The sequence below is a fragment of the Dipteris shenzhenensis genome, chromosome 9, assembly GCF_047967505.1.
Source record: "Dipteris shenzhenensis isolate YYH24624 ecotype China chromosome 9, Dip_SZ_1.0, whole genome shotgun sequence".
Lineage (NCBI taxonomy): Eukaryota > Viridiplantae > Streptophyta > Polypodiopsida > Gleicheniales > Dipteridaceae > Dipteris > Dipteris shenzhenensis.
This window is the reverse complement of record NC_141604.1, coordinates 19,798,544-19,825,177: the sequence shown is the minus strand read 5'-3', so window position 1 is coordinate 19,825,177 and position 26,634 is coordinate 19,798,544. Positions and strand designations below refer to the sequence as shown.

The 26,634-nt window shown below is 46.5% G+C and overlaps 1 protein-coding gene across 1 annotated transcript in view; it reads left to right on the top strand.

Annotated features, from left to right (window-relative positions):
• LOC147898336 (rhamnogalacturonate lyase B-like) overlaps positions 1–26,634 on the top strand; it is a 298,485-nt gene that overhangs the window by 34,709 nt on the left and 237,142 nt on the right. Inside the window, exon 6 of the mRNA XM_087379149.1 lies at positions 5,234–5,353. Coding sequence (XP_087235275.1) covers positions 5,234–5,353 — 120 coding nt within the window. The remainder of the gene's footprint in view (positions 1–5,233; positions 5,354–26,634) is intronic.

Sequence of the window (26,634 nt, the reverse complement as noted above, 5' to 3'; positions counted from 1 at the left end):
CTCTCTCCTGACAAAAGCTGTGGAGTGCATGGAGATGTGCCTGTAAACCCTGCTGGGAGGAAGAAATAAGAACCACGTCATCTGCATAGAGGAGAATCGGTATCGTGGATCCTGCCAGTAAAGAACCTGTACCACCCATCGTCTGTATGTACATCTCTAACTCATCGATATAGAGACCAAAGAGTGTCGGAGACAAAGGACACCCCTGCTTCACCCCTATCGTACTGCGTACTTCCCCCGACAGCCCTGCTCGTGTCCTGACTCTACCTGTGACTCTCTCATACAAGGCCATGATCGCCCATTGAATCTCCCCATTGAATCCCAAGTCACGGAGTCGCTGGAAGAGTCTGAAACGCGGCACAGTGTCAAATGCCTTTCTGAAGTCCACGAAGCAACAATAGAGCCGTTGCTTACGTGACTTCGCCTCCTCAATCAAAGCCCTGAGTGTGAAGATATGATCTAGAGTCGAGTGCTCTGCACGAAATCCTGCCTGCCCTCTAGCTCTCATGCCTGTCGCCTCGGCATGGTCATTTATATGTCCTTCTAGAATGGTCGCATAAATCTTGGCCATGACATGGCCAATCATAATGGTCCTGTAGTTCGACGCCTCCAAAGGATCCCCCGACTTGTGTATGGGTACTATGGTATTTTCTAGCCAACTAGGTGGAAGACCTGTACAAATGGACTCGTTAAAAAGACGGGAGAGGACTGTAGCTAAGGCATCAATCCCATGGATTACATACTCCGCTTGCAATCCATCATGGTCCTTAGCTCTCCCAGTCTTCAAACGATGAGCTGCTGCTCGGACACTATTGGATGAGAATAAGGCAGAGGAGGTGGGTCTAGGCACATGGGATAAGTCGATCTGTGGCTGGTCTGGAATATCATATAAAGTGGAAGTATAGGCAAGCCAAACCTGCGGGTCTGTAAGAGGAGTTTGAGATTTCAAGCGAAGGAATTTCTTCCAGAATTCCTTGGAATCACAGCTGAAAAGTAAACTTCTCAGCTCCTCCTCATTCCGGGCTAGAAATTGGCACTTTTTGCGTCGCACCAAACGCTTGTAACTCTTCTTGGTCTCAATGAGGAGGGGATACTTCTCCTGTGTCTCAAGGCGAAGCTTCCTGCGGAGTTCTTTACACTCCTCATCATACCATCCATTACAAGGCACAAGACCGACTGGTGGAGGACTGGATGTGTGGCAAGTGACGGGGAAGGATTTGTGGGCTGCTGAGATGATGGAGGTATGTACAAGGTCCCACCAATCCTGTGTGGAGGGTAGGGCATCGAGAAGGTGCGGACGGAGAAGACCACTCAGGTGCTGGCTATAAATATCATCAAACTGGTGGTCAAAATGAACCTCATAGTATGGCTGACGCTCATGATGTCTAGAAGGGGGGGCATGAGGAATCTGGGTAAGAATAAAGTGCAGACGTGCATGATCGGCTGAAGGCATAAAAGGGTCGACTGTGAGGTTATGTACAAAAGGGATTAAAGTCGGGGGACCCAAGACGTAATCAATGACGCTCGTGCCACCACCCGCGAAGGGAAAACATGTGGCTGTGGATGAATGCGGCCACTGTCGAAGTCCATTATAAATGACCATGCCGTGCGATGAGAGAAGCTCCAATAGGCGATGTCCCTGATCTGTCACCTCTACCCCTCTATCTGAAGATAAGCGTGGAAAACTCTCATCTGGGGCAGCTGGAACTAAGACTGGATCCTCAGCAAAGTCCAAAATCTCTGCCTGTCTGTCTGATGTCCTCGCGTTGAAGTCTCCTAAAAGGATGACCTCTCCGCGGCGTGAGTACTCCAATACATCGGCTGACAAATCCTCAAAAGGTGACTGTCCTGGTCCATCTGAGGCATAACGAGACTGCCTCGGGGGAAAGTAGCATACTGCAATAAACAAGTCTCTCAGGGGGGGTCTCCTGATCCGTACCCAAAGATATCTGGCCCGATGGTCTCTGCTCATGACTGTGAGTATCGATCTGAGATGCTCTCTATAAAGAACTGCCACACCGCCAGATCCTCTGACTCCTCCTAATCGTCTAGTCTGCTGTCGAAAGACAGACTCCCAGGCATACCCTGTCACCTGCGGCAAGCCTCTCTCTGGGCTCTCATGGGTCTCTGTAAAGAAGACGATGTCCTGATCAAAAAAGGCCTCTCGTAAGTTGCCAGGCTGAGCTGTGAGGGAACCATTACAGTTCCAAACTGCGAAACTCAAGCTATCTGGCAGACTACGTGTCCCATAGGCCTCGTGTCGTCAACTGTGGGCTCCAGCCGGTCTAGATCGCATAGCTCCTATCAAAAGTCTGCCCTCTCTGATCACAGCCCACTTGCCCTCACGACGGGCAACATCCCTCTGTGCAATGAGACGTCTATGCTCCTCCCACTGAAGAGCTGTAAGGTCCTCATCCATGTGAATCTGTGGATGGTCCCTCAATCTGGATCTCCTTCGTAATGCTGCGAGACGGGCCTCAGCATCTCTGAATCTGATGATAAGTGGCTGGTGCCGTGCTGGATCCCGGCCCACTCGATATGCAGCTACTATGCCATGATCCTGAACTCCGAGTGTCCCAGATATGAAATCTGTCGCCTGATCCATGGCTGATCTCGTATCTGATCGCTCAACTCCGCGGATGCGGATGTTGAGGGCCTTCTGAGCTCGCCGCTGACTCTCGGCAATAGTCTCAGAGACAGTGGTCTGCTGGGCCTGTGGGGCTCTACGCACAACGTCCACCCACTCTGAGGTCTTCTGTACCTCTGTCTGCAGTGTGGCCAACCTCTCCTCAACTGCTGCACTAGCTGGAGGAGCTACATGCAGCTGCTGGAGGCGATCATCGCATGCCACAACATGCTCCTGAATGCGTGTCTCCAGCTGCACTATGCGCTCAGCATGTGTCCGTAACTGGATATCCCGATCAATATCTCTGGTATGAAGCTGGCGAATATGGGAGTCCTGATCAGATCTATGACTCTCAACTGTCGATAGCTGATCAGTCAGTGTGTGTATCTGTGCTGTGAGAGACTGAATCGCAACGCCCTGAAGTCTGCAAGTCTCCATGCACTGCATAACTAAATCTCTCAATCGCAGATTATCTGCCAGGACTGCTTCCGCTGTGGAGGGTGAAGGGGAGAGGGGGTACAAGGATGAGGGGGTAAGAGGGTAAGAAGGTGAGTAAAGGAGGGGTGCAGAAAATGGAGGTCCTGAAGAGAGAGATCCGGTAGAAGGAAGTAGGGAGTCAGGGACCGAAGAAGAGCCTGCACTAGGGGAGGAAGGGGCTGAAAGGGAGGGTCGGTGGGGAGAGGTGGGAAGAAGCTGGGTAGGGACTAGGGGAGGGGAGGAAGAGGAGGGAGGAGGCTGGGTAGGGAATAGGGAAGGGGAGGAAGAGGAAGGAAGAGGATGGATAGGGACTAGGGGAGGGGAGGAAGAGGAAGGAAGAGGATGGGTAGGGACTAGGAGAGGGGAGGAATAAGCAAGGGAAAGGGCTAGGGAGGAATGAACGGGAGCAAGAGGAAGCCGCTACTCTACACACACAAGGCTCTCACGTTGTTGCCCTAGACTACACTTTGGCCCTTGTTGCCACAGGGTTAACAGCACCTGCTGCCAAACAATCATCCAAGGCTGCCTAAAAGAAGCGAGGTTCTGTGGAGTGGATCTTAGGTAGATGATATTGGGTTGAAACTTCGGTTGAGAGGATTAGGAGATCTTGGATAGTGTGCCAAGAGGTTATTTTTAGTATGATGTGCCAAAATCCACTAACATGTGGCAACTAGTACCTAGATACATTGGCTCAAAGGACGTTAAGCTGCAGCTAAGCAAGAGCTTGGTAGACTTTAGAGGTTGTGACACATGAGGAGTATTTGATCGATGCTAGAGAATGAAGAGCTAGTTGACTAGTAGTGGTGGAGGAAAAGCTATGTAAATAAGCTTCACAACGTTAAGAATGAAAGCTACATTACGAGCTACATCACTACCTCTTGTCAAACTATTCTATGAGGTCAATCTCATGACCCCTTGTTAAAATCTATTTGACGAGTGACCTTTAAAATCGTTACCATCTTCTCAATCAAATACAATCATGGCTCCCTCACTATCTTGAATGTCGTGACCGATTATTAGACTCTATCTTTCGAGCTCAATCTCATCAGCTACATCATAATCCTTTTTACAATCTATCTCATGAGCTACCTTCAGTATTGTTCTTCTTTTTCTGGTCAAATACAATCATGGCCTCCCTCGCTACCTTTAACATGGTGACCTCCCTTGTACATCCCTAGCACTACCTCTTGTCAAACTATCCTATGAGTTCAATCTCATGACCCCTTGTTAAAATCTATTTGATGAGTGACCTTTAAAATCGTTACCCTCTTCTCGATCAAATACAATCGTGAGCTCCCTCACTATCTTGAATGTCATGACTGATTATTAGACTCTATCTTTTGAGCTCAATCTCATCAGCTACATCATATTCCTTTTTACAATCTATCTCATGAACTACCTTTAGTATTGTTCTCCTTTTTTTGGTCAAATACAATCATGGCCTCCCTCACTACCTTCAAAACAGTGACCTCCCTTGTACTTCCCTATGAATGTTACCACAGGTTCCATGGGTGCTTACCAAAATAGAGGAGAAATGTGTGAGGTGTTATCACCAGTATGAAAGCCCCAACAAGGTATATGCATTCCTTGAAGGGTGCCTTTACTGCAGAGGCAAAACTTAATAGTCTCAACTCAGATGATTGGCACAAGCTATTGCAGTTTTCAACTTTTTCTTTCATATTTGCTTGCCTTTGAATTAATAATGGGATAATAATTGTTGATATTGACTATAGTTTTTATGTACAATACTATGTAAAATTCAGGACAAAAAACCTGGTCATACAATTGAGAAACATGCAGGTGCATCTAACATTAAATGTTTTGTACAAGTAGTGGGTGGAGTGTAATCTATGAGAACTAAATAAAAGCACTTAAAATGGAGCTTCTTTGCAAATAATATATAAGATGAAATTATTCACTCAGAATTAGTTTTGGATATCAATTGGCGTACAACATGTTGCAATTCATCAAAGCAGTCTTAGCCATCTGGTTAAAAGTTTTTCTTTGTTGAGCTTCTCAACACAGAGGAAACTACGATACTGATGATAGAAAGAAGGAATCATAACATCATTAAAGGATACCAATTATTTGTACTTATGCAAGTTGCACTCTGGATTGTTCTTTTTACAGATTTGTTCTCCTTCGTGGCAACACAGGATTTTACAGTTACGGCATTTATGAGCATCCTTCTGGCTGGGAAGATTTCAACCTGTATGAAACTCGCATTGCATTCAAGCTACGAAAGGACAGGTTTTGAATTACAATCCCTCGATATTTCATTGATCTATGTTTGGCATAGAAGTATCTATGTAACAAAGAGCTGTCATCTTCATCCTACACGTAGATCGCTATCTGTTCTGAGGGGTGTTTTTTTTTTGCATTGGTGTTTTAGCAAGATAAGGAAGGGGGGAAAGGTGGCATTCACTGTAGAAGGAGGCTATTGTTTATCCACCAGGGGCCATAATCTGTGTCCCTTGAGTACAGAAAAGCCCAACAGCCCATAGCGATTAGCAGATGATAATTGTCTAATTCCATAGCTGATACCTCTATTTCAGAGGCCTACTAATAGAGTTCTAGTCCTTAACATGCCTTTTTAATGGTCATTACAGCCCCCATTATATCAACAGGATGCTAAAGCATGGCTAGCTGTCAGCTACTCAGGTCTTTCATTAAGTCTTAAAGTCTCTTCTACAGTTGAACTTCTACAGTTGAACTGTACTCTATAGCCTCCATTATATCAACAGCATGCTAAAGCCATGGCTAGTTATCGGCTACTCAGGCAGGCCATTGATGGAGTCATAAAGTCTCTTCTACAGCTCAGCAGTACTCCACAAAGGATTTTTCCTTGGAGTCTCTCTTGGACATACATTCATTTCTAGTGTTGTTGCTTGGATTCGGTCCCATAAAATTAAAAGACATGCTCTGTGACATCAAAGGCATTTTTAAGAACAAGTATTGAGTATAGCTTAAATATTGCAATCGCAACAGTTCATGAGGGGAGACCAAGCTATCTCCCTCTTTCAATTTCTTGAGCTGACTTATATGGGAACCAGATGGCTTGGGAATTTCGTAGAAAACTGTACGATCTATACAACTAGCTACCTGTATTTTAACTTAAGAAGGGTCCACAAAACACGAGGGAGATTTTGAGATATTTCATTTGCCAGAAGTGTCAAATATATTGCATCTCAGCAATGCTACCAACAAATCCCCTAGAAAGGCACTTGGCTATGAGTGCAAACTATTGTCTTTGGCTTGCATTCGGCTTAGGACCATTTTGGTATGGCTCTTGCCACCACATCAATATGAATTAGAAAGGTACCCTAAAGGATTTTATACAAAGGCGGCTCTCCTCTATAATACAAGGCCACATGATTGGATTTTATTGTGTTTAGAGACCAATGGCAAATATTTCTCAAATTTTCAATGACATTTCATAGGAATCTATCCTGACTCAGTTCACCAATATCTAGAGGCTCACAGGCTTTCCCTGTGGAGGATTTGGTGTGCCTTGCCTTTGTAGAAACCAAAATTTAAAATAACTCATCTTGACACAAAACATAGCAGCATAAATAATGCACCTTGTCCCCCCTCCCCCCCCTTCTAAAAGAAGTCTCTTCTCTTTGAAGCTTTAATACAAAGATCAGCCATCTGTGAGGCACTGAAAGAGAAACCTGACTGTCTTCTTGCAGCCATCCTGGTTTATTGCCTATGGTAACCAGGAGCAGGTGCCAACAAGGGTGATGGGCTACAAAACCAATGACATTTCATAGGAATCTATCCTGACTCGGTTCACCAATATCTAGAGGCTCACAGGCTTTCCCTGTGGAGGATTTGGTGTGCCTTTTCTTTGTAGAAACCAAAATTTAAAATAACTCATCTTGACACAAAACATAGCAGCATAAATAATGCACCTTGTCCCCCCTCCCCCCCCTTCTAAAAGAAGTCTCTTCTCTTTGAAGCTTTAATACAAAGATCAGCCATCTGTGAGGCACTGAAAGAGAAACCTGACTGTCTTCTTGCAGCCATCCTGGTTTATTGCCTATGGTAACCAGGAGCAGGTGCCAACAAGGGTGATGGGCTACAAAACCAATGGATTCCTTGATCCCTGAAAATAAAGAAACTGGACACCTCGCTGGCCAAGCCTTGCAGATATGCTCACACTGCTCAACGGTCTTCCTGGAACCCTCTGTGCCTTGCTCCTAAATCCCACACAAGTTGTAAATAATGTCCAGCCATATGTTGACAAGAGTGGTGACACCCCCCCCCCCCCGCCCCTCTTCAAATTTACCGGGCATCATCAGCATCATTCTACTGAGATGTTGCAGGTCGTGATGCTGGCAACATCCTCCCTAAAACTGTCCTTCAGCAAGAAGTCGGGGCTGGAGGATGGAGTGGCCTCATGAATCTTGTGGCTTGTAACTGTCTCTCATTTCACCACAAAGGCAAAGGAGTCCATCTCTACGTAGAATAGATGTCCCTGCGACCGTGCTCTCTCTCTATACTTGCTCCTCTGCAGAGATCTGAATCCCAACTTGGCATTCGCGATCGTGTCTGGTCTCTCCTTGGGGACCCAACAAAAGCCAAGGGTGTTCCCCTAAATGAGAGATCCCTCTATGTCTGAGAAAAACAAGCTGTTTGTTGCAATTGATCCTAGCCTTAGATGTAAGGCAAGAAACATGAAGTAAGAGTCTCACCCTCTCCATATGGGTAGCTGAAGAGCCTTCCATAAAAAAGTAAGTGCCGTTCAGAAGTTCCTTCGATTGGTGAAACAAGAGGTACATTAGCCTGTGAGCAGAGAAAATAACCCAAGGTGTCTGTTATGAATTGGAACAAGAATGAGGCCAGTGAGCAGTTCTATCATATTGAATGTGTGAAAAAGAAGGTCACCTTTGTGTGGCCTACAATAAATAGCTGATTGGATCTGCCCCTACATATAGTGCAAAGACCCCACTGAGCCTAGTCACCACATGGTACCTTCCAAGAAGGCCCAATCCACCCTATCATAGTCCTTGAAGTCCAAGAGAATGATTGCAAAGGGATGAGACTTCTGGCGAGCCCAATTAGTGGCCTCTTAGAAAGTGAAGATGCTACCTAGGATGATTTGTGCTTGAAGAAAGCATGTTTGTGTGTCATGGATGATGTCAGCAGGATGGTGCACAAAGCACAAACTCAAGAACTTGCTTAGATATTGTAGGTTGTCTGGGAAAGTAATGTGTCTCTATTGGGACTTGGCCCCCCTTGGAAACTAGGCATATCTATTTGCAATGGAGAGAAGGGGGCCTTTGTCTTAGATTAAAGATCTCTTGAAATGCAAGGCTGTATAGATTGCCAATCAAGTCCCAATATTGCCAAGAGAAGATGGGAGAGAGTTCATCTTCTTCGACACTTTCATACCGAAAAGGCTTTCAAGGCCTCAATCATCTGAGTATATGTAAAGGGGCTCCAACCTTCTCATCATAGGTTATGTGAATCAAAAGAATGTGGGCCCAAGCCTCATTTTGAATAACCACGGCCCAACGCATGGGCTTGTTAGCTTGGAAAAATTGAATGTGGAAGGAGGTGGCGATCTACAATATCTTAGAGCATCCAAATGCATCTGATCTCTTAGATACTCCAAGAACTATCTCATTACATTGTCATGTTTCCATCCCCATCGGGTACGTGAAGAGTGGTATGAGTACTAACTGCACGCGTGGCCTTTGCGGTTTGAATCTTAGGCCTCATATGTGCTAGCTAATTACCATGAATCTATTTGGCACTCCCTAAGCCTCCCAATGGAAGTAATTTTAAGTCAAAGTGCCTTCTCTCTTGCTTGGAGAGCTTGTCAATAACTAAGTGCTTGCTCTTGCAAAGTAGGCATTACTTTTGTCTCACATCCTCCTTTTGTAGAGGTCATTTAGGATCCTCACACCTTCTTGAGTATTTCCAAACGTAGAATGGCTGGGGACTGATCGGACTTGGTCGTACCAAACAAGGTTCTTATGGCTCCTCTTCTCTACATAATGGAATCTCCAACATAAAAGTGGTCTAGTCTCTCAATAACCCATCGTAGTGGCATTGACCAAAGGAAAAACTAAACCCGCTATAATCCTCTTGATCCTTGCCTTTGATAGAGAAGATAAATTACTACCAAGGACCTCTCTTTGTAGCAAGCCTGATCAGCAGGGGGAGTGTGAGGTCACTCCTACTCCCCTCCGCTCCCCTTCCCCCCCAAATCCCTCGTCCTCTCCAACCCCCCCTCCTTCCTCCTGGATTCCTCCTGCCCCCTCCCCCCCCCTCGCTCCTCCTGCTATGGTCATCCTTACCACCCGTCCCCTTCCCTCTGCCCCCCCCCTCTCCCTCCCCCCCCCCCCCTGTAACGGGTGGCCCGTTGACAAGGGACTGAACCTCAGTCCGCCCCTCTTCTATCAACATCCCTTGGACTCGACATCGGTAACAAGGAGGACACCCTTACCCTCTTTTGGGTCAAGGGGAGGACAACCCTTGACATCCTTAGACCTAACCAAGGGGAGCAGCCCATGGCAAGGTTGGACTCCCAACCTTGGCCTTGAGGGGGCTCAATTCAAACGGGAGGATTTGAATTGATTGGCCCCTCAAGGTAACTGTTGGAGAGAAAAGGTACCAAGGAGGAATGAGGCCTTAATGAAGGCAGCTGGACGTTGGAGCCAAGGAGAGAACTCCCTTCAAAATCCAAAAACACTCACACACAGGATTGAGTCCAGAGTGAGAGACCAGAACTGAAGAGCATGCAAGAGCTGTGAGCTCCTGTTGTAATCCTGAGAGAGAGAGTGTGAGATCTTCTTCTTTTGTATCAATGTAATCTGCCCTGTGGCGTTTTGACCACAGGGCCCCTTCCTTTTGAATGCCAAAACATTTGTCTCCCTGAGTGTCTTTTTGGAGTTCTGAAAATGAAGGTCGTTGAGAGCCTTATATTGTATTCCCTTTCCCTCGTTGAGTGTGGTGTCTGCAGGTGAAGACCGGAGCTACCCTTCGAGCCAGGGCTTCCCCTTGGCTTGGAGAAGAAGCCCACGAAAGGGCAGCCCGAACGGTAGGCTGTGGGAGGAGCCGTGGTCGTCGCGGTACTCGCTCAGAAGGTGGTTTCGACGATGCAGAGAGCTGTGCGGAGTGTGTAGCTGATCATTCGACCCAGAAACTCGTGGGGATCTAGAGACCCCTCCGAATATCTCTCCTACCAAACGGTAGGGTGCGCGGAGCCCGGATCTCAGAGAAGATCGCTCTGAGATCCCGCCGTCCACCGACGGAAGCGGACGGAACTGCAGTTCCGTCACGCTCCCGATGTGGAGGCTTAGCCTAGGAGCTCAAAGGCTCCATTCCAGGAGCCCTTTGGTACAAGGAAGCGCCCCATCGATGGGATCATGTGGCGGAGTCCACAATCATAGCGAAGCCTCGGATTATTCGCGCTAGCTCGATGGAGATTTCGCGCCTTGACGGACTCCTTCGACGGAGAACGACGGATAAGTTGGGAAGAGACCTCACGATCGATTGCGAGCTTCATAATCCACGCCCTCATTCCCGCGGATGCTCCAGAAGAGAAGGACGGCGACGCTTCAGATAGCCTGTTCAACGTGTGCATGGCGACGACGAGCTCGCCATAGCTCTGAGTGGCAAGGTCTTCTATATAACCGTAGCGTGGAAAAGTATACGCAAGCAAGGCCACGGTTCCGGTGGCTAGCCGGGCCGTGAGGTATTTCGAGCACTAGCACGCAGGTCTTGGGTTCGATTCCGGGCAGGGGAGACAGGTCGCGAGCCGACGAGGGGGCCGACCCCCTTTTGCCAATCAACCGAACACAAAATATAAGCTACGGGCTCTACTTGGTTACACCAATCGTGACCAGGTCCCCGTGGTTAGCTCAACGGTTGGCGCTTCGACAGTTACCTTCGAGGTCCCGGGTTCGACTCCGACGCACGGGGTGCGCGACCCTTTTGGCCTGACCGCGTGTGAGCTAGCACAAAGTATAGGCAACAAGGTGCACTTGGTTACATCAACCAAGTGGTTGGCTCGGCGGTTGGCATGACGAGCCCATAGGCAGGTGGTCGCGGGCTCGAGCCCGCCTTCGACTGCGCAGAGTAGAGGGACGTGTGCGTGGCGACAAAGTCACGTTATAAGTAAGTGGGGGTCTATTGTTACTAATAACAATGACCAGCCCACTTGGCTAGCTCGACGAAAAGTTCTGCACTTAGTTACCTCCAAGTCCTGAGTTCGAATCCGGCAGGTGGCCTCTCTTTTTGGCGGGACGGCTGACTTTGGCGGCACAACCAATTCGTTTTGGCAGTTTGTCTAACTTAGCCCCATTTAAGTTTAGCTAGTCCTAACTAGCCGGTTAAGGAGTTTTGGGGAGCTGATTTCACAGGTGCCTTCCCGCACTCGTACTGAGTTTCCGGGGTAAGTCTCAGGTAGTGCTTTTACTCCACGGAGGTTCATCAAGTGATTTGGGAAAGAGAAGCTCTTCAGGACTGTCGCTTCCGAGAGGAGGTCTATGCTCTTCTTTTGAGCATCTGAAGGATCAAGGCAGCTTTGTGAAGGTGAAGGACATTCAGTCCAGCCGAGGTTCCCGTCAGCAAGTCAGTGGCAACTCCACGAGATCAAGTGGATACTTTGGGATCCCGGTAGGGGACCAAACTGGGGAGCAAAGGAAAAGGAGAAAAAGTGAAAAAGTTTAAGGGAAAACTTTGCCCTCGTGACAGTGGTATCAGAGCTGAAGGACTGAGCAGAGTCAGTCCCCCCAAAGCCTAGTGAGGGCTATGGTGGACAGCGGGGCCAGCCATAACTTCATCACCTCCAAGAAAGCTAAGGAGATAGGGCTGAAGGCTGAGATCAGTAAAGGGAAGGTCATGAAGACGGTAAATACCCCAGGACAAGCAGTTGCCAAGGTAGCAAAAGGGGTAAGCATCCAAGTAGGAGGCTGCTCTCACAAGTCAGAATTTTCAATAGTGGAGATGGATGACTTCGACATGGTATTCGGGCAAACATGGTTGAGAGCCAATAAAGTCCTGATCAACAGCCATGATGAACAGTTAGTTTTCTGCAAGGAAGGAGGATGGGAGGTGGTCAAAGCCTCAAGGCAAAAGGGAGGCCCTTTGCCTCAAGTCCTCTCAGCTATGCAGTTGAAAAAAGCAGTAAGAAAAGGACAGCAAGCTTACCTTGTGGTTATCAAAGAGCATGAAGAGAGTTCAACTTCATCTAAAGGACACATACCAAAAGAGGTGCAGGGTTTACTAGCGGAGTACGTGGACATCCTACCCGAGAAGCTCCCAAGGGAGCTTCCTCCTAAACGGGAGATTGACCATAGGATAGAAGTATATCCAGGATCAGACCCTCCAGCCAAGGCACCTTACCGGTTGTCACAGGAAGAGAACAAAGAGCTGAAGGTGCAGTTGCAGGAATTGCTAGAGGCCGGGTTCATCCAGCCCTCCAAATCCCCATACGGAGCACCCGTGCTCTTCGTGAAGAAGAAGGAGGGGGACCTACGTCTATGTGTAGACTACCGGGCCCTTAACAAAATCACCATCAAGAACCGTTATCCCCTTCCCAACATGAGGGAGTTATTCGACTCTCTAGTGCATGCAAGGTATTTTTCAAAGATAGATCTCAGATCAGGGTACCATCAGATCAGAATTGCAGAAGCTGATGTGGAGAAGACCACCATGAGGACCAAATATGGGTCATTCGATAGGAAGGTTCTGACCTTCGGGTTAACCAATGCCCCGGCAACCTTCACGACGCTCATGAATGGTATTTTCAGGGATCTTCTAGATGAATGCATTGTCGTCTACTTGGATGAAATTCTTATCTACTCCAAGACTCTCAAAGAGCATGTAAGGCATTTAAGAGAAGTGTTTGACAGGCTGAGAGCAAACAGGCTGTTTCTGAAAGAGAGCAAGTGTGACTTTGCCAAGGAGACCATACACTTTCTGGGTTTCAAGGTGACCCAAGGTAAACTCATGATGGATGAGAGCAAAGTGAAGGCAATAGTAGATTGGCCTACTCCGAAGGGTGTACATGATGTGCGGGCCTTCAATGGGTTAGCCTCATTCTACTGGGATGCGTCAATTTTACGAGCAAAAACCTATGAGCAGGTTTATCCGAGCGTGTTTTTCAAGAGATTTTTAAAAATGTTTTTCTTTAGGAAACATGGTTTTTACACTTTTATTTTCACTAGAACTAGATCCCTTTATCATAAAAATATACAGACTAGTCACTCATTCATTTTTACACAACATAATTTTCTTATTTAGAGACATCCCTTTGTACCCCTGTTATTACCTTAAAAAAGTGTTGATTCCTTTAAGAAACATTCCTCATAATCACTCTCAATGTAATAATACTATGCATATGTAATTACTTATTAACACATTTATATCATATGGCAATATCTTTTTAGTGTTTTTATAACATATTTATGGACATGTTTCTAAAGAAGTTTAAATTACTATAAATAAGTATTAACTTGGGCTTATATATCACTCTCATAAAATACATGTAATATTTAATACTATATATGAAAGATTTTCCAAAATGTAACTCCATAGATGTGCTCAAATGGGGTGTTCCAATCAATTTGAGTGGTTGAATGACTATATTTGGACATTGGATATGAAAGTTATGTCACTTTTAAAAGTGCTGTCCAAGGTAGTTTCGCCAGCGAAACTACCTTGGGAGACTTGCTTCAAAGGGGTTTCGCTGGCGAAACTACCTGGATGGCTTGCTTCAATGAGTTTTCTTTGAAGAAACTCTTTCAAAGCTACATCCGATGAAATAGGGTTCTGCATTTGAACTTCATTCGGAGGATCAATCTGAATAGGAGCAGGGGCAATATCCTGAGAGATAGCATGCATAGCATCCTGTAATTTGCCCTCTGCAAGGGTTACATCCATATCCTGAGGAGAAGGAAACTGATGGTGCTCAACAAGAGTGCAATCCTGAGCTTTTTCAGCAAGAGGAAGATTGGCCTGTGATTTATCAACCTTCCTCCAGTAGTGCTTCAGAGCAGTGCTTCAGAGCAGTAGAGGACTTCACCAAAGAAGCCATGGCAGAAACTGGAGGAGAAGGGAGAGTATCCTTGACAGCTGAAGAAGGAGCAGGCCACGGAGGTTCAGCAAGTGATTTGGGAAAGAGAAGTTCTTCAGGACTGTCGCTTCCGGGAGGAGGTCTATGCTCTTCTTTTGAGCATCTGAAGGATCCAGTCAGCTTTGTGAAGGTGAAGGACATTCAGTCCAGTCGAGGTTCCCGTCAGCAAGTCAGTGGCAACTCCACGAGATCAAGTGGATACTTTGGGATTCCGATAGGGGACCAAACCGGGGAGCAAAGGAAAAGGAGAAAAAGTGAAAAGGTTTAAGGGAAAACTTTGCCCTCGTGACACCCCCCCCCCCCTCTCCCTCCCTCTCCACCTCCTTAGTAGGTTCTTCAACCTTCCCCCCCTCCCATGCTTCGACTCCCCTACCTGCAAGCAAGAGTAAGACATCACCCACTTCCGCTTCCTCATCGCAGCATTCCATCCCCTCTCTCCACTTGAGGGGGGAGTCAGAGGGAAGGGGCTCGTCCTCTCGGTCAGTAGCTCCCAATTTCCAACCTGGGCGTCCCTTACCGCGGGACTTTTGGAGATTGGGACCTTGGAACTATCTAGAGATCTTAGACTCTTACCCTCTACTCTTGGAGGTAACGGTTGTGATATTGCACCCGAAAAGGGGGTTTGATCAGCGTACTCTGCTCCCAGACACACCCAGTTTGGAGATTCTAGTTCGCCTCCATAGGGTTGGAGAAGTGGTCCCCAGTGGTGTTTGACGCTATGCTGGGAGATCAGATTTCATGCATGATGGATGAGTGGATGCGGCCATAGGAACTAAACCTTTGGTACGTCCATGGTGCCGAGGTGAATTTTCAGCTGTGCTTCACATGAGAGAAGCCGAGGTGTGGTTTGGCAGTAGGAGTTATCAGATTTCCAAGGTTGATCAGGCATACTACTTGCCACTCCAGAAGTGTGCGGAGTTGTTCGGGGTGAAAGTCTCCTTCATGATGAAGTGGGCATGGAAGATTGGCATTCAGCCGGTGTCCACCTTAGTACACCGACATACAAACACAGACTACTCGCCCTCCAAACCCCCGACAAAGTCACATAAGGCAAGAGTGGTCTTTCCTAGAGGGCACTATGCGAAGATTGGCCTTCTCAGACAGATGGATCACAGGAGTTTCTATGCTTTATACAGTGAGCTCTAGTCAGATGATTATCGGTGGGCACACAGGCGAGGCCTTTCCTCTCTCTCGCTCAGTCCGCCAGGGCCCCCTCGCTCCCTTCCTCTTCTTGTTTGTTGCTGAAGCTTTGGGCTGCTACTTGAGATCATAGGTGGCGGGCCTCACTAAGTTGAGGCCCCCAATCAGACAGCAGGAGGAGCTGCTAGACTCTGAGTTTGCACATGACAAGGCCTTGTACGTAGAGGCTATCACAGCGATCTTGGAGAGAGTCAACGGAGCCCTATCTATCTATTGTGAGGCCTCGGGTGGGCGGATCAATTGGACAAAATCCATAGGTTTCTTCGTAGGCTCTGAGCAGACACAGGAGATTCGACAGTGGGGGAGTGACTCTAGCTTCCGATGGATATTGCGGACAACGAGATACCTCAGATGCCAGGTGGGTATTGATATTACAGCAGAGCAACAGATTGCCCCGGTCCTCAAGAGTGTTCGACGCAAGCTACTCTATTGGAGCTCGGCCAAACTCTCCCTAGCGGGCCGTGCCTTAGTGGCAAACCAGGTCCTTCTTGCCACGGCTTGGTATATTGCCTCCTGTTGGTGTTTTCACAAAGGGTGCATTGGGCAGCTCCGACAGTTGGTTCAGAACTTCCTTTGGGCAGGTTCAGACGGCACACGGAATACTAGAGCCGAGGTCACTTGGCAGACGGTGATCATGCCGCAGGCATTGGGAGACTTGGGTATCATAGATCCGGAGATGCGAAGCAGAGCCCTCTTGGGCAAGGTAGTTATGCGCGGCCTCACCCCAAGTGTAGAGCCTTGGAAGCTCCTCTTATAGCGAGGGCTTCGTAAAAACACTCCACGCACTGGGGGGCAGTGGTAGCATCCACACATATGGAAATTCTCAGAGGCCCCCCTTACGGGGAAGGGTTCCCCCTTGATGAAGAGCCTCCATAGGGTTTGGCAGAGATTAGTAGGGGGCCTCATTCGTGCTCAGCCCCGTTGCAGAGAGAAGTTCGAGCATCAACCCCTTGTTTGACACCCGAAAAGCAGGGATCAGGATGGGCGTATGCTCGGGCAACAGACTCACATTGGTTGGGCACAGCAGGACAGTGGATTGGCCCGCTCCTTTAGCAGATGGAGCAGATTACCCTTGGAAGCAGAGGCGAGGCTTGGCGCCTTAGAGCATTTGCGAAGGTTAAGGCAGCAAATGAGAGAGATTGACCTAACCATCCTTGAGTCCTGGTGGGAGGGACTTCGCATTGGATAGACAGCAGATGGTTGGGTCAATTTTCTCGAACTAGTGTCTCCTTGAGGATGATGATGCAGTGAGGCAGCATGCAGGCTAGTTTTTTCTATGTAGGACCTGGAGGCCTACTCTAGGCACTCACTGAGAGAGACCTAGAGATGGATGGGAGTCTGGATGGAATTCATCGGTAGATGATCAGAGTGGTGAGACGTCTGGGGAAGGAGTGGCACATTGATCCTCCCAGTATCCCAGAGCAGGATGCCCCCAGATGGCACCTCTGGCTTGGGTTAGGCCCAGTGGGATCTAGGAGAGTGGTTCTAGCCCTCCAGGGGCGGCCTTGCCAAGCAGGTGGACGAGGTGCCTTTCTTTTCCTACACCACACGGATTGGCAGGAGGCTTCAGATGTGGACCCTTTGATTTGGACTCCTTCGCGGGAGAGGCATTGGGTGGCCCAGAGAGTGCCCCAAGAGGTCCGTTCCAAGTTTTGGACATGGTTCTGGTCAAAGACCAAGGAAGATCTCCTACGTCTGGTTGACCGTCCACCGAGGCTTGCCCATCGGCCTGTGGTTGGAGCAGATGCGGGTGGAGGGGTAGTGCCATTGTTGCTCTATTGGTTTTCTGGAGACAACCCCTCACTACCTTTGGAGCTGTCGTAGCGTAGCGAGGATTTGGATGGAGGAACTACACATGGGGGATGGTGGTCTGGTTGACTGAGGGAGGACACACGTTCCAGATTGAAGAGGTCTCCCCAGCTTACCGGATGCAGGGTCAAAGCATTCAGAGGATAGAGCTCCTTGAGGCGGTTCCTCTAGATAGCCTCGTTTCTCATTCTCCTCCGGAGGACAGCGTATGGGAGGTAGTAGCCAGTATCACGGTGTGGAACATTTGGGTAGCTCGTTGCAGTCTGGTGATGGGTGAGCATCCGGCTCCACCCTCGGCTACCTTGGTCATCATTTGGCAAGATATCATCTACACCCTCCGCTCCACCTAGGAGCGTGGGACCCCAGGCTCTAGGGCGACTGTCACAAGGTGCACTCGATTCTGCAAGGCTTGGCCTGCAAGATTTTTTACATATTCACTCCGTGAGGGATTTGCTGGTTGTATAGTCCACTTAGGAGCATATGCATATGGGAGGTAGTAGCCAGTATCACGGTGATAGGACAAAATCTGTATCAAGTTTTTGAGCACTATATATAGCTGTGGGTAGGCACATAGTTGTACACATCTAGGGTAGGTGTGGGCTTTTGGCATTTGTGGATTTTTCTTTCACAAGCATGATGGACTGATGTATAGTTTTTTTTTGAGACAATAAAGTGTGTTTTGCACGGACTTCATGGGAAATGATGAAATGCAATGTGGTTGTACCAGACTTCCAGAGCAAGGGTGTCCAGTGTGTGATCAAGCAAAATGTTTTTGGGGTCATGTAAAGTCAAGTCATGAAGGGTTTTTTAATATTTTCCTGAGTCAATGTGGGAATTTGATATGTTTTGGTGCCCATGTCAAGGGGCTTTTCATGTGTGTGTATGGGGTTGCATGCAAGCTTTAATGTGCATGCTAATGTGTGTGGGAATTGTATGACTAAAGGTCCAAAATGTGCATTTCATGTGATTTGGGGGAAATGTCTTGAGAGTGGTAAAATGTCACTGATGAGGTGGCAAATTAGGCTGAGGTGGCTGGACTGATTGGGAAGGCATCCTGCACATGCAAGGTGGCTATGTGAAAGGATGAAGCGGAGCTTTTGGACTGTGAGCTGGAGCTATGTGGAGATGATGGTTGGGAGCTGATTCAGTTTTACGCTGGAAGGATCTACGATGCAAAGGGGGCTCCGAAAAATGAAGGCTAGACGAAGAGATGGAGGGGCTCTCGTAGATAAAAAGAGGGTGTGTGCACTGAGAAGACCGGGGCGCTGGGGATCTCCAGAAATTACGAGCTGATGTTCGTTGGTTGAGCATAGCTACTACGTAGGTAGGACAGTCGTTGTTTGCACATGAGCTGATGCAGAGAATCGTGGTCTGGCTGAGATCATATGGAAGGGCTCTGTTTTTTTTTGATTGAGGAAGCTACGTGGCTGTGCGGGTGACGCTATAAATGTGAGCTAGTCTCTCCGTGAGAAATGAAGGCAGCAGGGCTATTGTTGGAAGTGTCTTCCGTTGGGTTTGTGCGCAGTTGGTGATGATCTATGGATTAGCACAGCTTAAGGTATGGCCGTGTATCGTTGTCTGCTAGCTGAAGGATTTTGGGCAATAGAGACTCCATGAACTCCGTATGCAAAGAGATAGAGGGACCAAGGAATTGCAGGCTAAGGCGCAATGGATCGTGACCTTCATCGATGATGGTTATCCTAAAGGAGCTAGGAAATTGATGCTTGCTGCAGATGTTTGTCAATCACTGATCTTCTGCTTTGTGAGGGAAGAGAAGCTATCCTAAAGGAATCGAAAGCCTCTTTGACATGGTTGTGACCTTATGTTGATTTGATTGCAGGAGATTTCTAGATACTGATAGAGAGGGAGAGGAGGAGGCACTGTTGCAGCTTTGCAGGAATTATGAGCTGTTGTTCTTGATGGAAGCTTAGGAGTGTCGGCTGTGGGTTCATAGTATTATGAGGCTGACTGTTTTCTGAGTTTTGGGGGGAAGTTCAGTTCTAAGTTCAGTCTGTTTCGGGCTGTGTAGTCTTTTGTCTCTGTTTGAGTCTGTGTGATCCATGTTCAGTCAGTATTTTTTTTGGTTTTTTGTGGGGGTTTGTCTTGGTGCCTATTACAAAGACACATACTCTGGAATCTGGTTCATAAGCTCATCATCTACGAGCCCACATTGCAGCTGATCCCTATGAAGTCTCACCTATCTGACGTTGTGAAGTACATAATTCCTGGTTGTCTTTTCTTTTTTTTCCTTATCATCTTTTTGGCGATCCTGCTGGGGACAGGAGGAGTTTTGAATTGAGATTGGGTACTCAAGACAAAACGGCCCAAAAGAATTGGCTGGGGAATGTTGCTTGAATTTCTGTGTGGTTAGGGATTGAAACTATGAAGACAAAGCCTCGCATGAGAGTGATTGATTGTGAGTTATGTGGGGAGTGTGGACACAGGAGAGATAGATGCTTTGATGTTGAACTTCGGGTGATACGCCTCCGTGCTAAGGTTCAAAAGTGATTGCTCTTAGGAAGAAGAATGCCAGTCAGATGTAGGGTAAGCTTTCTTCAGTAGAGTGATTATTTTTGCCGCTTTCTTCCCAGAAGAGGTTGGGTGGTATTTCTGGTTGGAAGTGAAGAGGAGAGATGGCTCATGAATTTCCTCGATTTCACGGCTTGCCCAATGAAGACCCAGAGAGGTTTTTAGAGTGCTTGGAGTTCACAGCTCTTATTAAAGACAGGAATGCTCCAGAATTCCTTCTTCAGATTCTATCCTTTTGTCTGTTGGGAGAAGCGAGAACTTGGCTGCAGACTTTCTCTGCAAGGATGCGTGATGATCAGGGTGCTCACAGAAACCCGACTTATCCAGAGGTGAGGTTTATGTGTGTTAGAGATCATGATGGCATTTGGAGAGAGCTATGTTTATTGCAGCAACAGCCGACTCAGCTAGTGGATGAGTATGTCGGTAAGTTCACTGTGTTGTGGAATAAATGGCAGGTGGCCTTATTACCTGAAGTTCCTCCCAGAGTCATAAAAAAGGATAGGTTTGTTGCTGGTTTGAAGCCGGAGATTAGGATAAAGATTGAATGTAAAGAGCTGGTCACTTATGAGGATGCTCTCAAGGTAGCAATAAGAGAAGGAGAGGAAGCAGATAAGATTGTCACAAATGATGCAAGAAGAGCCAATGGTTCAGCATGTGCCTGAAATTATCTCTCATGTGAAGCCAGAAATACAGAAGCCAGAAGTCAGGAAGGAGGAGAATATAAAAGAAGAAATTCATGAAATGTTGGAGCTTATGAAGAGTTGGAGTTTGAATTTGAATTTGATGAACGGTAGGGGAAGAGGTAGATCATCGGGTGGTTATGGCAGAGGCAGCATGCCTTCTTCAAATAATTCAGGCCCGTGGCAGGCTGGACGAGGTCAAGGGTCTTCTTGAGAACATTTGGGCTGCATTAAATCCTCGATAACCTCAAACCTATCCACCTCTTCCTCACCGAACCCTGCTGCCCCCACAAAATCCACTTGTGAATCCTCATCTACCAAATCCACCAATGCTATTGTTCCTTCATCACTTTCTGAAGTCATCGAGCTCTCATCCTCACTGCTGGTTTCACTTCTCTCTTCCTCTTCACTTGTTGAATCTGAAATCTCAGCCTTGCTTACCATATCGAAATTCAATTTCTTCCCATTCGTATGTATAGAAAAGATCCTTTCTCCCAATTCTAAATTGCACCTACCTTCCTCAACCACGGCCTTCCAAGAATCAAAGGATAGGCTCCCAACCCCGCAGGCATCACATGACAATCCACTCGACATGAAACATTGAATGCCTCAACCTCCATACCAAGTACTACTATCCCTAAAGTATTCATCTTGGAGTGGTTTGCCATTCTGATGCGATAACTAGAGGAGCAGGATATCTTCAGTCCTAATTTCTCCACACAAGCCTGAGTAATCACACAAATCTGTGCACCCTCATCTATATAGGCCTCTCCAAAACCCTTTCCTTTATGCCAGGCTTCTACAGCAGGTAAAAGATCCGGCAACTCTGAGACAGACATCAGCTTAATTGTACCTTTATGAGAGTTCTTCTTTGCTGGATTTACAGCCCACCTCCATTCTTTTTTAAGCTTTGGGCATAGACCAATCATTTGAGCAAATGTAATGTCCGGTTTCCTCGCTGAAAGATCTTCCACCAAATCATAATCTCCCTGCTCCTTCCCCATGGGATAATCTGCAGTTCTGTACTTCCTTCTGGGCTTCCTGCTCTTCTTCTTTTGGTAGGTCATCATCTCCTCAGACTGCTTCTCCTTCTTTGCACTCGGACCAACCTCCTCTTCTCTATCTCTCTTCCCTAATGGCATGACATCTTTAACTTCCTCCAACTCCAACAAGCCAAATGTAACTGCCTTACCTTTCCCTTTCTCTTCTGCAGTGGCTTTACAGATTCCAGAGGTACTAGGCTGACCTGCATCTTTTACTTCTACACTATGATCATTCACCCTATTATTTAAACCTATTGGCAATGGATGAACATCACCTCGAGCACGAGGAGGCTTATCACAGTGTGTGCTGTAATGTCCCCACTCTCCACAATTAAAGCACTGGACACAAGGTGCACAACCCAGGCGTTGATTGAGCAATCATTGAATCCTGATCTCAATGTTGAGAAGAAGAATATTTGAAGATGTTGCAGAAATACCCCAATTTGTTTATCACCTCTTATGAGGAGATCAAGGGATTTAAAGGGAAGCCTCTGAGGATTGAGCTGAAGGAAGGTGCCAAACCTGTTTTTCAGAAAATAAGAAGATTAAGCCCGGAACAGAGAGATGTGCTGAAGGAAGAGGTAGATAAGCTTCTCAAGGCAAGAATAATTTATCTTGTAGTTCACACTGATTGGATCAGTCATGTGGTCATAGTGCCAAAAGGTGTGGACAAATGGAGAGTCTGTGTTGATTACAAACCTCTGAATGCAGTGACAAAGAGAAACCACTATCCTCTACCTTTTCTGGATGATATTCTTGATAAAGTGGCGGGTCATAAAATGTACAGCTTGTGTGACGGATATTCAGGGTACTTCCAGATAGCCATAGCCCAGGAAGATCAAATCAAGACTACCTTCATTACCCCCTGGGGCTGTTTTTGTTACAAGAAAATGCCTTTTGGAGTTACCAACAGCCCCTCGCACTATCAGGAGAATTCAGATTTGATTTTATCACCTTTCCTGGATAAATTTTGTAAAGTGTTTATTGATGACATCTGTGTGTACAGTGGAAGAAGGGAGCACTATGGCAAGCTGGATCAAGTATTTTATGAGATTGATAGTAATGGTGGTCAATTAAATCCTAAGAAGACTCAGTTATCTCAGACCAGCATTAAAATATTGGGGCATATTGTATCTGAGAATGGGATTGAGCCAGATCCAGGTAAAGTAAAAGCTTTAGTTATGCTGTCCTCTCTTGAGAATACCAAGCAGTTGCATACCTTTCTCCAGAAGGTGAAGTATCTGTCGAGATTTATTCATATGTTATCTCAGATTTTGTATCCTCTTCAGCAGGTGGTAAAATCTGAGCCTCTGAAATGGACGACAAAGAGTGAAGAGGTGTTTGAGGCAGTTAAGGAATCCTTGACTCATATTTCGAGTGTAAAGCCACCAGATTATTCCAGGAATTTTTATGTGAATCCGTCTGTGGGACCAGATGCTATTGGTGCTATTCTTTTGCAGCAGGGAGAGGGTTCCAGATATATGAGGCCAGTCTATTATGCCAGTAGGGTGAAGAGTGAAGTAGAAAGGAAGTATTCAGCGGCTGAATTGTTGGTCCTGGCTAGCCTCTTGTATGCCTGTAGGAGATTTCGGTCTTATCTATTGTCCAGACCTTTTGTGGTTCTCACCTCATGTTCACTACTGCCTCATATGTTGAATAGTACAAACATCTCCAGGAGCATGATTAAATGGATAGTAGAGTTACAGGAGTACTCTTTTACCTTCTTGGTTGAGAACTCTACCAGAGCTTCCTTGGCTGATCTCCTCACCTATAAGGAAGGACCTATTTTAGTTGAATATGTGGAGAAGAACACTGACATGAATGAAGAAAAAGTACTAGAGGATGCATTTGTTTTACACTTTGATGGATCTTTAAAAAAAAGTTTAAATAAAAGTACAGGAGGAATTGTCATTTATGATCTTGGAGGAAAGGAGATTCCGAAAATGGGAATTCAGCTCGAAGCCAGCAGTAATAATGAAGCTGAATATGCAGCCCTCTTCGGAGGTTTGAAAGTATGCATTAGTCTAGGTATTAAGAGACTCATGATTAAGGGAGATGCTCTGTTGGTTGTGAAGCAAATTTTAGGTGTCTGGAAGGTTAAGCATGTTCATTTGAAGAGATGGATAAGCGCGGTGAAGAAACTATTAAATCAATTGGATGCATGGACACTCCAGCATATTGAAAGAGGTAAGAATGTAAATGCACATGATGCTGTGCAGGAAATGACAGCAGCTTATGTTGATGGAGTAGGAGTGCAGGAGCCCTTATACAAAGGAAGGGAGACATTAGCTTGTGAGGAAATCTTCCTGTTAACTGGTAAAGTGCCTGACGAAGTTCCGAAACAAAGAAAATACAGATTTATTAAAAGATGTACTTCTTATTGTCTGATAGATGATGTTCTTTACATGAAAGGGGCTGATCTGGTGCTCAGAAGAATTCCCTGGCATGAGGAAGTTTTTCATATTCTACAAGCTAATCATGAGGGAGTATGTGGAGGAAATTTTGCTTTCAAAATCATGCTGAGGAAAATACTTATAGAAGGGTATGTGTGGTCATCCCTCCAGAGAGACATAAGACATTGGTGCAGGTCATGCCTACAGTGTCAGCAGATGAGTAAGATGATCTTACATCCAGAACTCAGAAATACCATGCTTGCTTATAATATTTTTGAGAAATGGGGAATAGATTCCATCGGTCCTCTACCCATGACAACCAGGGGAAATTGTTATATGCTGACAGCTGTGGATTATTTGACGAGATGGGCTGAAGCACAGTACGGGCTGTCAATGCGAAATCTGTATGTAAATTTGTGTATGAGGATATTTGCTGTAGATTTGGTGTGCCACTGGAGTTGATTTCTGATAGAGGTCCAGGTTTCAGGAGTGAACTGATGGATTTATTATGTGGAAAGCTGAAGATTAAACACATATATGCAAGTCCCTATTACCCTCAATGTAATGGGATGAATGAAAAATTTAATGGTGTGTGTACTAATATCATGGGAAAGATCATGAGAACACATGAGAAGGAGTGGGACCTTGCTTTGCACTGGGCTTTATGGGCTTTTCGAGTTGCAATAAAAGAAGGCACCGAGTTTTCACCATTTCATCTTGTTTACGGGAAAGAAGCTCTATTACCCTTGGAAGTAGAAATTCCTGCATTACAGATGTTAATGAAGATAAATGAGGATTCAAATTCTACTTTCCAGAACCGGTTATTGGATTTGCAGGAAGCACAACTAGATAGACAAAAGGCAGTGGAACATTATGCTTTAATTCAAGAGGAGAATCAGAAGAGAGCAAACAGGACGGCTGGGAGCTGATTCGGTTTTACGCTGGAAGGATCTACGATGCAAAGGGGGCTCCAAAAAATGAAGGCTGGACGAAGAGATGGAGGGGCTCTCGTAGATAAAAAGAGGGTGTGTGCACTGAGAAGACCGGGGCGCTGGGGATCTCCAAAAATTACGAGCTGTTGTTCGTTGGTTGAGCATAGCTACTACGTAGGTAGGACAGTCGTTGTTTGCACGTGAGATGATGCAGAGAATCGTGGTCTGGCTGAGCTCATATGGAAGGGCTCTGTTTTTTTCTGATTGAGGAAGCTACGTGGCTGTGCGGGTGCGCTATAAATGTGAGCTAGTCTCTCCGTGAGAAATGAAGGCAGCAGGGCTATTGCTGGAAATGTCTTCCGTTGGGTTTGTGCGCAGTTGGTGATGATCTATGGATTAGCACAGCTTAAGGTATAGCTGTGTATCCTTGTCTGCTAGCTGAAGGATTTTGGGCAACAGAGACTCCATGAACTCCGTATGCAAAGAGATAGAGGGACCAAGGAATTGCAGGCTAAGGTGCAATGGATCGTGACCTTCATCGATGATGGTTGTCCTAAAGGAGCTAGGCAATTGATGCTTGCTGCAGATGTTCGTCAATCACTGATCTTCTGCTTTGTGAGGGAAGAGAAGCTATCCTAAAGGAATCGAAAGCCTCTTTGACATGGTTGTGACCTTATGTTGATTTGATCGTGGGAGATTTCTAGATACTGATAGAGAGGGAGAGGAGGAGGCACTGCTGCAGCTTTGCAGGAATTATGAGCTGTTGTTCTTGATGGAAGCTTAGGAGTGTGGGCTGTGGGTTCATAGTATTCTGAGGCTGACTGTTTTCTGAGTTTTGGGGGGAAGTTCAGTTCTAAGTTCAGTCTGTTTTGGGCTGTGTAGTCTTTTGTCTCTCTTTGAGTATGTGTGATCCATGTTTTTTTTGGGTTTTTTGTGGGGGTTTGTCTCGGTGCCTATTACAAAGACACATACTCTGGAATCTGGTTCATAAGCTCATCATCTACAAGCCCACATTGCAACTGATCCCTATGAAGTCTCACCTATCTGACGTGGTGAAGTACATAATTCATGGTTGTCTTTCCTTTTTTTTTCTTATCAACGGCGTGGAACATGTGGGTTGCTCGCTGCAGTTTGGTGATGGGTGAGCATCTGGCTCCACCCTCGGCTACCTTGGTCGTCATCTGGCAGGATATCATCTACACCCTCCGCTCCACCTAGGAGCGTGGGACCCCAGGCTCTAGGGTGACTGTCGCAAGGTGCACTCGATTCTGCAAGGCTTGGCCTGCAAGATTTTTTTACATATTCACTCCGTGAGGGATTCGTTGGTGGTATAGTCCCCTCACTTGGCTGCTAGCCGCAGTACCAGAGATCCCCTAGGCAGTGAGTTGGGTTCCTCTGGAACAGGCCGGTTTTTCTTTCAACCTTTTTCGGGTTTTTTTCCATACTCAGCACCTTCAGGGCTGCTGTTTTGTATGAATTCTTTCAAGCATTAATAGAAGGTTCTTTTCTTTGGGGGGAAGTTCAGCATCTATAAGAGGCAATTCCAATGAATTTGCCTCCTCATCAGAAGAGAGGATCGGATGGACAGGTCGAAGAAAAACATTGCAAGCAACAAGCTCAGCAGATGAAGAGGGCAGAGGAAATCCGCAAAATAATGATGAACCACCTCATCAAGATGCTGATTATTTATTGTCCAAGAACCATCTAGACGCAAAACACGATGCAAGGAATGCATTCTACGAGAAGCATGGAGGCTTTTTTTTTTTTTGATGGATGAACAGCATGTATCCTACCTTGCTTTTCGCGAGACGAAGCTGCCATTTCCTTAATTTCCTATGATCATTTTGACCCAA